The sequence below is a fragment of the Protobothrops mucrosquamatus genome, unplaced genomic scaffold, assembly GCF_001527695.2.
Source record: "Protobothrops mucrosquamatus isolate PMUCROS unplaced genomic scaffold, P.Mucros_1.0 scaffold579, whole genome shotgun sequence".
Classification (NCBI taxonomy): domain Eukaryota; kingdom Metazoa; phylum Chordata; class Lepidosauria; order Squamata; family Viperidae; genus Protobothrops; species Protobothrops mucrosquamatus.
In genome coordinates this window covers 1055993-1068230 of record NW_015386880.1, presented here as the reverse complement: position 1 = coordinate 1068230, position 12238 = coordinate 1055993, and the positions used below count along the sequence as shown (strand labels likewise).

General features: G+C 41.6%; 1 protein-coding gene across 1 annotated transcript; it reads right to left on the bottom strand.

The window, feature by feature from the left end:
• Positions 1–607: 607 nt before the first annotated feature.
• On the bottom strand, positions 608–2005 carry NAA80 (N(alpha)-acetyltransferase 80, NatH catalytic subunit). The gene has a single exon (XM_015817375.1). The coding sequence runs from the start codon at positions 1965–1967 to the stop codon at positions 957–959; it is 1011 nt and encodes a 336-aa protein (XP_015672861.1). The 5' UTR covers positions 1968–2005; the 3' UTR covers positions 608–956.
• Positions 2006–12238: the final 10233 nt, after the last annotated feature.

The following is a 12238-nucleotide window of genomic DNA, read 5'->3' as shown; positions in this document are numbered from 1 at the left end:
GAGCTGTCTTTTCCTCAAACCAAACCTTAAAACACAATCATTTTATAAATGTACAATGGCTGACAGGAAAGAGCTTTTATTACAGATACCGTTCTTGATGTCCAAATAAGAATGGGACAAACGTATGACGAAGCAGCGTGCTCTACTATTATCCCACCAAAGCAGCACCATCTCAGTTCTATTCAATTCACGTGAAGGCAATGACTCATCCAAGTCAAATATTAAGATAAATATCTATGTATTTAGGTTTTGTTTTTATGGGTTCTTTGTTCTGGTCTTGTAGACTGCTCAGAGTTCACCGGAGTGGGACAGCTATAATACATGTAAATAAATATAGCTTGAGTTTGAACTGGTGAGTTACGAGTAGCTGACTGCTCTGGCTGTAAAGCTAGGTTTATCACTTAGCAAGTTTGATAAACCAAACCAACTCAAATTTATTCAATACACCACAGTTAAACCATGTATGAGTATAATGCATAATTTCTAGCAGAGGGGATGGCAAAGCTATTCTCTTTATGCATCAGCACCACAGACTTGCAAACCAATGCATGTGTTTGTTTGAATGCTCCCTGCAGAGTCAGAAGGGACGACCCAGAGTTTTGAAGGTGCTCTGTTTATTGGGGACATGCAATACAGGAGAAGCAAGGGAATCCATAGGGCAGCTCAGAACAGCCCCAACAGCACAACGTTGGCAATAATTACTGAAATTCAACGAGAATCAAGTGCTGGCCTTCAAAGTGTACCTAACACATATAGTCTTAGCATCTTGGACTTTCAAAAAAAAAAATGAACCTGGTAAGGAAGAACAACAGAAAACCAAATACATTGTTTTATTCATTTTAAATGGCGATCTTCTGTCTCACAAAGCCTGGCCTTCCTTTTAAAACAGGAAAGCTTTCCTTTTTCCTTCTTGTTCACTTATTTCAACTTTATTGCACAGTCACAAGATGGAAACGTTAGACATCCTTCTTCATCCAGAATATGGGCTGCCCTTTCAGATCCCGATAAGGTGTTTCTAAAAGCGACTGTTCTTCAGCTGCATTCTCCAAAACCCTGGAAGAGGCAGGTTTACCAGAGCTTGACTGGGCTAATAAAAAGGCTCTTGGTGGAGGCACTGGAAGTGGAAGGGGGGGAGGAGGAGGAGGAGAGGGTGGAAAAGCTGGGGCAGCAGAGGCAAATGGGGAGGCTGATGGTGAAGAGGGAACCAGACCATTAGTGGACTGGACACAGGATGGATGGGGACCTGGCAACGGAGGACGGGGAGAAAGGGTAGCTGTCCCTGAATGATAAGAACAAGGAGAAGGCAATGAAGGGGGGGCTACTGAGCAAAAAGGAGAAGAAGAAAGAGGTGCAGCACATGGTGAAGGAGGGAGCTTTACCCCAGATCTGCTTTGGTACGATGCATTTGTATTATGCTTCCCGGATTGTGCAGGAAGTTCTGTCTTCCACTGAGGGGTAGAGAAGTTCTCCAAAAATTCCATAGGTACCAGAGGACTGATGAATCCAGCCCACTGGACAGGCTTGGACAAGCTATAGCCCAGGTGGGCATAAAAATGCTGCTTGTCATGTGTGGTGAGATACAAATGGTGATAGCCATGGGCCTTGGCAAAATTCTCAACAGCTTCCATCAGCTTCCTGCCATAGCCCTTTCCACGGAGGGCCTTGGCAACCACCACAGTCTCCACAAATAAACTGTTAGATTGGCCAACTACACGGGACAACCTGGCATGTCCCAGAAGTTGGCACTGGGTATTGGACGCCTTCCCTTCTGCAGTTTCCTCCATTAGCCTCAAAGTTCTGATCAGTACCAGGCACATGGGAAAGTTGTCACTAGACTTTTGCAAGGAGTGGATACGGGAGGTCCGGCTCCGTCTCCATTCTTCATTGATGAGGTCAGCACAGGCCTCCAGGAGATCAGGCCTCTTGTGAAGGGGGACTGCTGTGAGCATCTCTGAAACCGAACCCATTCTTCTCACCGTGATGAAACTTTACATGCGAGAGAGAGAAAGTTTGGTGCACTCCTGAAAGCACAAACACAATGAAATGTGCTTGCAAGGCATACTTACTTCCCAGAGGGTTAACCTTCTCAGTGACACTACAGGGAAACTTCAGCAGTTCCTAGCTTTGCTTAAGTTAAGCCCAAATTAGAGTTCTCTGAAATATGCCCAAACAGTAACAAAAAGACCTAATACAGAAATCCATTTAATAACCACATACTGTACACGAAAATAAACATTATATTCACCACCACCATTCTATTATCCCAGCAATTTCCCAAACCTACTGCAGTAGTTTCAAGAGGGATTGTATAGCTTCCATTCATGGGCCTGATAGCTGAAAGTGATAGGCTTTCAAGTAGAAAACAGACGAATTCCTACAAGCTGCCACTTTGAAATTTTCTTTTCATTTTCTCTACTGACCCAAATTTAAATTACCATGTGTTAACCAATAAGCAGAATGTCTATATGGAACACCACCCTGAATAAGCTATGCAAATGCAGTAGATTACATATAGTTGCATGAAATTAAGTGAAAACAGTTGGTAACTCATACTCTCTCCATTGGAAATTATATATAAATTCTATTGGTCTTAAACCTTTAACAAAAAGAGGAACTGATTTTCAGGTTTCTTCTTCACTCTTTATCCCACAAGCAAACAAGATCATTATTTTTCATAAATATGTTCTACTCTCTATAAGACTGAAATCTAGATACCTGGATCATCTGCTTACTGTATAAGCCACCAAAGGCAATCTACATGTAAAAAGCAATCTTCTCTAAAAGAATATCCAAATCCAGTTTGCTCTTTTATTTTCTCTCAACAGTCTAGGTGACTCTAGTTAAGTTTTATGTAGGAAGCAGCCTTGCATTTAAGATACTGTAATATGACATCACTGATGGGTAATGTCATAATGACCTCACATTTCTGCTCCTCACCAGGAGATACCAGCTAAACATGACTCTCATTATGCCTCTCATTTCTGCTTGGCATGACTGTCAGGCCCAAGCCCAGAGATGAGACAATGAAATCCAATCGAATTCAATCCTTTATTTGCTTGCACCTAATGGACAGAAACTTACCAGGCTAAAACTATAACCTTCTTTCCTACGAGATATATCCTGAGAGATTCTAGAGTGAATTTAGTCCAGCTCAAGACTAAGCAGTCTCTTAATCAAGGCTTCTTTGAGAAGGCTCTAAATTAACAAAATACACACACCCCTGTTGCTGTGGGAGTACATTCCGTCACAATAGCCTAGATCACAGTCTAGGCAACTAGGGCAGGCAGAGCTGCAAGCAGCTCTCATGTAGTCACAATAGTTTGGAATTAGTTGACAGTCTCCTACCATTGTTTGGCAAGAACATGTAGTATTAGTATACTGGAACAATCTTACGTGATGATTTGAGCTCTGGAAGGAACAGCTCAAGCAAGTTGTGGGACTGTTTGAATGTTTCTCTAGAACACAACGCAATACTTCCCCCCAATGTCTCCCAGAAGCCATGGATGTGGCAAATTGCAAGAAGGCAGTATGATGAAACATTCCCATAACCAGTCACAGATGAAGTACTGATGTTTCCAGTTTGACCACAGAGTTGCACATATGTGAATCAAATATGAATATCGAGCAAAACACAATTTTGATGAAGGGAGGCATTTTAGCTTGAGGATTTGAAAGAGAGCATCACTCTGTACACCTGGTCCACTCACTTGGGGAGGTATGGGGGACCTCCGCATTATACATCGGCAACAAAGAAAAAGGGGGCTTATTTAAAAGAATTCAATCCCTCTAACCCATTTCTTTTATTGAAAACATTTATATAACTGTCCACCTCTCAAGCAACTCTGGGCAGCTCCCAATTAAAAATCAAAAGGCACGTAAAATTGTTTTAAAAACTATAACATTCAATCAATGAAAACATAAAATGTTAAAATAACGATGCAGTTGTTAATAACATGGCACCACTCTGTGCTAATGTGCCATGATCTAATCTCCCAATGTGTGAGAGAAATGCCAGGTCTTTAAAGTCTTACAGAAGGCTAAAAGGGGTACAAGCCCTGCCAAACTTCAGGGGGAAAGAGTGTTCCATAGGGCAGGGGCTGCCCATGGAAAAGGAACATTTCCTAGTTCTCATCACATGACAATTTTAGGGGAAGGGACTAGGAATATGCCCATTCTATCTGACCTGGTAGGACAGGTAGAGATGTCCTTAGGGAAAGGTGGTCCTGCATATCTGTCCCTGGGCTGTCAAGTTCTAAAGGTGAGGACCAGCACTTTGAATTGCATCAGAAAGAAACCGGAAGCCAATGCAGCTCGTGCAACAGGTGTTACACAGGCAAAATCTAGGGGTCTCATTACTGTGTATGGTGCTATATTCTGGACCAGCTGAAGTTTCTGGGTGGTATTCAAGGGCAACACCATGTGGAGTATACTGCAGTAATCCAAACAGGAGGTGACCAAGGCATAAGTGACCATGAGCAAGGCCTCCCAGTCCAGGAAAGGAGACAATTGGTGCAACAGACAACTCTCTGCAAAGGCCCTCCTAACCACAACTGCCACCTGCTCCTTCAGCAGTTGTGAGCCCAGAACCCCAGAATTGTGTACCAGTTCAGTCCAGGGAAGTGTCACCCCATCCAAAATCAAAGATGAATAATTATCTGGTCCTGGGGGACCAAAAACCCATAGACACACCATCTTGCCAGGATTGATTCAAAGTTGGTTCTTCCCCATCCAGACCCTTACAGCCTCCAGACACTCAGCCAGCACTATCACTGCATCTGAGATGCCATCTAACTCATCTGAGTTACTCCATGGGATTCTCTCTCCATCTTGCCTAGTCAGGAATGGCCTGAAGGAAATCAGAAAGAGAAGGGACATCTACCATTCACAACTTCTAGATAGGATACTACTTTTCCTCTCTTTCCTAGATGCCCATGTCCTAAGCAGGGATTAACACCAACTAAGTAGAACCCTAATTAAGGAGCTACCAAGGAGAAAGCCACACCCTCACCAACACTGATAGGCAAGCTACTGAATAAAAACAGGGAGCAAGCTCTACACTCCATAGCACTGATGATGTAACCTAGTTGAATAATGAAATGTCCGGAAGCAAACAACCAAGGTCAGAGAATACCAAGAGCTCCAAAGCTTTATAATCTCTTCTTAAAGATGGGTAAAATCTTAAGGCTGAGCCAACAATGTGCTATTTGAGTCTCCAACAGAAACAAAGGTTGATATAAAATACCGAATTACTTCACATGCTGATATTTACATGCATGATTTGTGTTCTTGCAAGAATACAGTGCAATTTATAAGCCACTTTGGCCATAGAATTTTGTGAGACAATTGTCTACTGTAAGTTAGTTAGCTGTAGTTCACTTTCTTAGCTGCACAATATCTTAGTACCCACAGAACAAGAGATGCCACTGTGTCCACAGGCATGACTTTTCACATTACTATATAAATGGAAGTGGTCATGCTCCAAAGTAAAACACTAATATCACTTTAATGTCCACATTCTGGCCCCAAATGGCCCATGAGCCTGCTGGGGGTACAGTTCGGGTTTTTATCTGAAAGTATGTTCAACTGATCTGAAAGGATAAAAGTAACTAGATCTGCTAGGAAGCAAATAACAGATAGCATTTTAATAAAACTGGTAATTGATGATGTCTCTTTGACAGACCAAACAGATAAGCCCCTCTGTATTAAAATACCACCCAGATATATCAAAAACTCATTTTTAAGTGTCTTCAACAATATATTGTATTAAAAATATATGTTGTTATTATGGGGAGAAATTGAGAATTTGCCAGTTCCCTCACCAACTGATTTACAGTAAGTATCTTGCAAACGAGTTTGAAGAATATTATCACTTACCCAAAAACATGCACAAAAATACCAAGCCCATTATTCTGCTGAAATTGTGCAATGTTATCATAATTGAGCAATGTGTTGTGTTTAGGAATATGTAACTTGCCTTATATACATGTTAAAAAATCCCCCTTGGCAAAAAAACGAGAAATAAAATATATCATAATCCTAATGATAATGGCAGAACCCCAAATGTTTTGGAAAATTATCCTAATATAGATTAGAATACTGGGAAGAAAGCATAATACCAGGTAAATTTATTAATTGTCCTTTTCTAAGTACCACAACAATTCTAATTTATAGTAAATCAGGTGTCCCTTGCTTAAACCCAGAATATGTGGCGTATTGCATGGGACTGATTTTTAACAGAATTCTGGAACTAGATTAAAAAAATACAGGTAACACAATGATAATGGTATTAAGAGAAAAAGAGAGCAATATTGAGATCGAAGAAAAGATCAGGCATAGCAATGGCTTTCTTTTCACTCCTTCCAGTGATCAACATCTGTAGCTTGGTCTCTTCTTCCTAATTTCAGCCTGGTGTCAATCTCAAATTGCTTTGCTTTAAAATGGCAATAAAGCATTCAACTGTGGAAAACAAGTTTGAAAGTTCTAGTCATATTTCTAACATTACTTAGAGAAAGGTACTTCTTCCTCAGTTATACCTCTCAAAAGCAACCAGACTTATATGACAAGGTGACCCCTATAAATCATGTTCCTTTATATTGTAGGCATCAAGAGCATTTAGTTCATAGCCCTCCTTTCCAAGACTTAAGACTGCCTATTCCTCTACTACAGTGTGGGATCAAGGAAGCCAAGAATATCCTTGTCCAAGAATTATTGCATAAGAAAAGGGCAAATGGAAAAAAAACCCCACCAAATACCTTCAATGAATGGGAGTTGCCTCCAGTAGCACCTTTCTCCTTAGAAATTTCTGCTTGCCAATTAACACCTAGTAGAAACTGTTTAGTTGCTTTCACAAGAGCACGGCAGGAACTAAACATGCTCTTCTTGTCCATTACTTCTTTTAAAGAAAGAAGAAGCTGCTAATTTGAATACTGGTAAAGGGGGAAGTATCTGAAATGTAAATTAAGTGTTGAACTGCCCAGCCCTTACAATCAAAGGCTGACACCTTTCCCCAGCTGAACAAGCAAAAGCAGCCAGCATATTCTATGGGGTATTCAATTGAATCCTTTAAAACTATTCTGGTTGGCAAGTCCAAATATAGGCAAAAGCATTCTGACAATCTGTTCTCTAATAAATGACCATCCAGTATACATTAGCAACATCCGGTCCTATTATAAGGACAACAATCAGGGTTACCCAGGGTGGAACATCTGACAAAGTAGGGCAGGTTGAACAGGCAAACTAGACTGACAGCTTACCATGCCCTAATTCCTCCCCAACTTTTCTGCATTCAGTCAGACTAGAGAATTAAAGCGTGGACACAAACAATGCTGACTCTGTAATGAGTCCTTAGCTTGATTTACAGTGCCTTGTCACCTCCATCTCTTTGTTAGTGTGTTTAACCCAGTGTTGCATTAGAGGCATGCTCTCAGCTTCAGATATTTATTGACCAATTGAATGAACACGCAAGAGAGGCATAAAGAACAACTTTTTTCTCAGAAGTCACTGTTTCAATGGTTACCTTTCAAAGTCATCAGAGTCCCATCCGGTATCTCTTAGCCGTTTCTAACAATCTTGAGAGTGAAAGATCACTGGGTTGTGATTACCCCAAATTAAACTCACACATCCATTTAAGATCTTCTCTCTCTGTGTATCTTTCTTCCCCTCCCTCTCCCTCTCTCTCTATTATCTTTCCCCCATAAGAAGTCTATCCACTGGTATTAGCAGAAGAACACATAGTGAAGGAGGAGTGGCAGATAGTCAGTAAATATCTATCCACCTGGTTGCTTTAGCCATTGTGCTCTGAGCTGAATCCTGACTTCAGGCTGAAACGTATTGGCACTCTTTTTCTCTTTATAATAACTACTGAAAAAGTAAGGAAGAGAAGATTCCTTGAGGGGACCATAAGCCATCTTGGCCCACATAACAAATATTCAGGAATGTCCATTATTCACAGTGGAGGATCTACCCAGAAAATTGAGCTTAGAAAAAATAATAAAAAGGTCCTGGCTCATGGTGTTTTCGTGAACACATCCAGATGGTTTTCAAAGCATTGCTATTGTTGTAAACTTCTTTGTAAATTTTTCTTCATCTTCCTAACTTAATCTACAGCCTTACATTTCCTGATGGTTCCCATTCAAATACTTAGCTTTCTGAGCTTAATCAAGCACCTAGATCAGTGTTTCTCAACCTTGACAATTTTAAGGCATGTGGACTTCAACTCCCAGAATTCCACAGCCAGCATTGCTGGCTGTGGAATTCTGGGAGTTGAAGTCCACATGCCTTAAAATTGTCAAGGTTGAGAAACACTGACCTAGTTAATATATTATCTCTGAATTAAACAGTATTTTGCTAGAATACCAAATATAAAAGTGGGGGGAGAGATTAAAAAAAGATGGAGTAGATACTACCATGAAGATATTCCCGTAACAAGAAAATAGTTATTTATATCAGAGCACAAACATTTTTGGAGATTACCACTTGTGCTTTTTCCAAATGTCTATATTTGGTAGTAGACATACAGAGAGGAAAAGTACTCTAAGTTGCCACCAGCAAACATTCCCTGATGAGAAGTCACAAACTCTTGCAAACCAGAGACAACAGGACAGGATGCAATGGCTGTGTTCAAGCAAAGATGGGTTTTTTTCCTACCACTTGTGTACACAGCACACTTTTCCTGCTCTGAAATTAAAAATATTACTTAGGCTTGGTGCCTTTCCAGTCTCTGACTCTCTGAATGTACCATTATATTCATGTTGAAGGCATAGAAAATATTCAGATTACAAAATTCTAACCATCTAGAACAGACATGTCGAACTGCCGCCCCACAGGCCAGATGCATCACATCGAAACCGCACCCACCCCATTGCTGGCAATGGAAAAAAAGTCACAATACACCGTGTTGCGAGTTTGACATGCCTGATCTAGAACCATGTCATCTTATTGTTAGAAGGAAAATACAAAGACTGTAACCCAAACTCTGGCCCACTGAAAACAAAGGTGGTTACAGCAAATTCCTATATATCTCTACTGATAAGCCCCACCCTGGGGAACTTCCTAATATGTACTTTACATAAAATGTACATATTGAAAATACACAGATTTGATTAAAATATCACATATATATTACTGGATTTAAGCTTGAAAATCAGTTGTAACTAAAATCCCTTGCTCCATTTCCAAGGGGGACTGGCTGGTGAAATCTTCCAGAAGCATAAAGTACGCTTACCCATTTATATCAGTCTTCCCCAACCTAATGAACCCCAGATCTGTTGAAGATCTGGATACAGATGTTGAATTGTTGAAATTCAACCAGATTATAGACTGTTAAACCAGGAGGTCTGGTCTCTGTAATCAATTAACATTTGTAAAAACAGACTTTATTTTCTGAACTTGCACCTGCTCACATCTGTCCATTTGGCTGAAAGGATACAGAACAATAGCTGCATTTGCTTGATAAGCAGAGTGATGATAGTTATTTGTATCAAATGCTGACATCCTTTGATGTGTACAAAGCTACTGCATGTTTTTAACAGATCTTACTAAGACATTTTTCCCTTTTAGTATTTTATTATCATCAATTAATATATAGTGTAGAAGAAGAACCATTTCTCTGCAACAGCAAAGGATCCAAGTTCTGAAAACAGAAACCAGTTATGTCCAATAGGCTATAGCTGGACTGTTTGCAAGGATGCACTGGCTCCTTGACAAAATCCAGGGCTGCTAATCAACAGATCCCATCCTGGGGGGGGGGGGGATCTGTTGTTTCTGGAAGCAAGTTTTCCATCCCCTCCAAGGGATTCTGCCCATGAATCATGCTGCACAAACCCGTCTAGACTCCAGAGGGGGTATGGCCAACAACCTATCTCAGCTAATGTATTGCTGTCCACGGAAAACCTGGAAAAGTATGCTAGGCTAAGGTCAAAAGTCACCTCTATAAACATCATAATGCTAAGGAATGACAAGTGTGTTAGTGGTCTCCTCCTGACCATCATAAAAAAGTGCTTGGTCTTTTTAAAGGCAATGGCATATTGTACCTGGGCTCATTTTGAAAAAAAGCACATCTCTCATATTCTCTATTTAAGGTCAACAATCATCTACAAAGAAGACAGAACCATCTTATTAAGTATGCAGTATATACAACTGGACTCCATACATATTGCCTAGTCAGGAGTTAGCTGATTTAGGATTCAATCCAGGCAAAGAGATCCAGGATTCCTAACTCAACTTTGCATTTGCCAACAGAGAACTAAACTGCAGAAAAGTCTCAATCTTTTTTCCTAAGAAATGCATAGGAACTTTGAATTAAAATGCCAGCTTAACCTGAAGGCAGTTTCACCGCAGAAAAATAAAACATGAAACAAGCTTCCTGATCATGTTAAGAGGAGAGTGGTAGGATCTTTTAGTGACTAGCAAATGTTATTAAAAGCCAAACACTTATGTTTTTACTTACATTAGAAAAGATGCTACCTGAATTCATTACTGCTGCAGACTAACACTAGTGTCCTCCTACATTGTCCATACATTATCACCCTTCCCCAAAGCAAAATCAAAGTGTTCTGTTACTGTAATATGCTATGAGAATAGCACTGAGATAGTCACAGCCCTAGACAATAGTGTGATAAATGAAATCTGAGCCCAAACCAGAAATTTAATTTTAGAAAATGTTTCAGAATTGACCCATCCTAATAAAGGCAGAATGGGGAAGCACTTCTAAACCTGTTACGGTAAACTATAATAAAACTAATATTCATGAGTTTGATTGCCTAATCTGGGCTACCTGAAAGGGCCAACAATACAGTAACACAGTGAGCTCTACTCCCCTTATATGTGAGGATGCAGCAGTGTTTCTCAACCTTGACAATTTTAAGGCATGTGGACTTCAACTCCCAGAATTCCACAGCCAGCATTGCTGGCTGTGGAATTCTGGGAGTTGAAGTCCACATGCCTTAAAATTGTCAAGGTTGAGAAACACTGGCTAGAGCATTACTTTATCAATTCCACGAGGAAAACCAGCCCTTAAGCATGTTATTTTTCTAGTCCAGGGGCGCTGACTCTGCTATCTAAGGATAAACGGAGAAAGTGCCCGGCGCCACATATCCAAATTCGGGGCTTTCTTCCAATGAATCGCCACTCACTTCTGCCAGCAGAGTCACCCGGGACTCTTTGGCCTTTCCCCAGAAACCCTAGAAAAAAGGCAGCTACGAATTTTCCCAGTCAACGACGCGAGGTGTCAGCCAAGAACCAGCCACCAAACCAAGCCCCCCCTCCAAACCACACGAGGCGATAGAAGGAAACGCGGTTAAAGCTCCCTTTAGTTCTCTGCATGCGTTGCGCTCACTAGAGCAGGGGTCCTCAACCTTGGCAACTTCTAAGACTTGTGGACTTCAATTCCCAGAATTCCTCAGCCAGCTTTGCTGGCTGAGGAATTCTGGGAGTTGAAGTCCACAAGTCTTAAAAGTTGCCAAGGTTGAGGACCCCTGCACTAGAGGCTTCGTTTGGAAGGACCTATTATTTCTAGGACGTTGCATCTCCCAACCCCGTTCGTTTTGCCTCCTTCCTGGGTGCAAAAAGTAAACGGGTTTAATCACTTTTGAGAATCACTCCTTAAGCGCTTAAACTGGATCAAATGGCACCATTTACCATTGGCGCTTCTCCCCTCTTCCCTCCCCCCCCGCTTCAGAGGTTCATATCCTTTTATGGGCACAACCACCCACTCTTCTTCTGGAGCAGGAGAGAGAAGGATCGAAAAGCAGCCAGCCAAAGCTATTCGTCTTTCCTCCCCCCCCCCCCGCCATCCCTCTCGATCCCCGTTTTTTTCTCCAAAACGAAGATCCTAACACTCAATGCTTTTCCAACCCCTCGTCTCGCAAAGGAGAGTTTCAGCTAAGAACGCCCCTTGCAAACCCACATCCCCGGCCCAACCAACATTTATGCCGAAAGCGGGTTTAATAAATACTAACATCGTGCTAGCAACCACAGGAACTGCCGCTCGGGCGCTCCGCCTTCTCAGCCGCCTGAGCTCTCGCCCACGGTCCCCCACGCCGAAAAGCGGCGAGGGAAGGAAAGTTCCGCTCTTTTCGTCCCGAAGCTACGCTGCCCTCTAGCGGCTTGGAGGTTTCCTTCTCTAGAGATTGCCGTAGTCCTCTCTCATCTATGAACCGACTTCCGTTACGGTTCTCCTTTCGAAGTTCCGTTGCATCAAATGAAAGAAAACGGAGCCGTTAATTCATCTCGGGGGGGG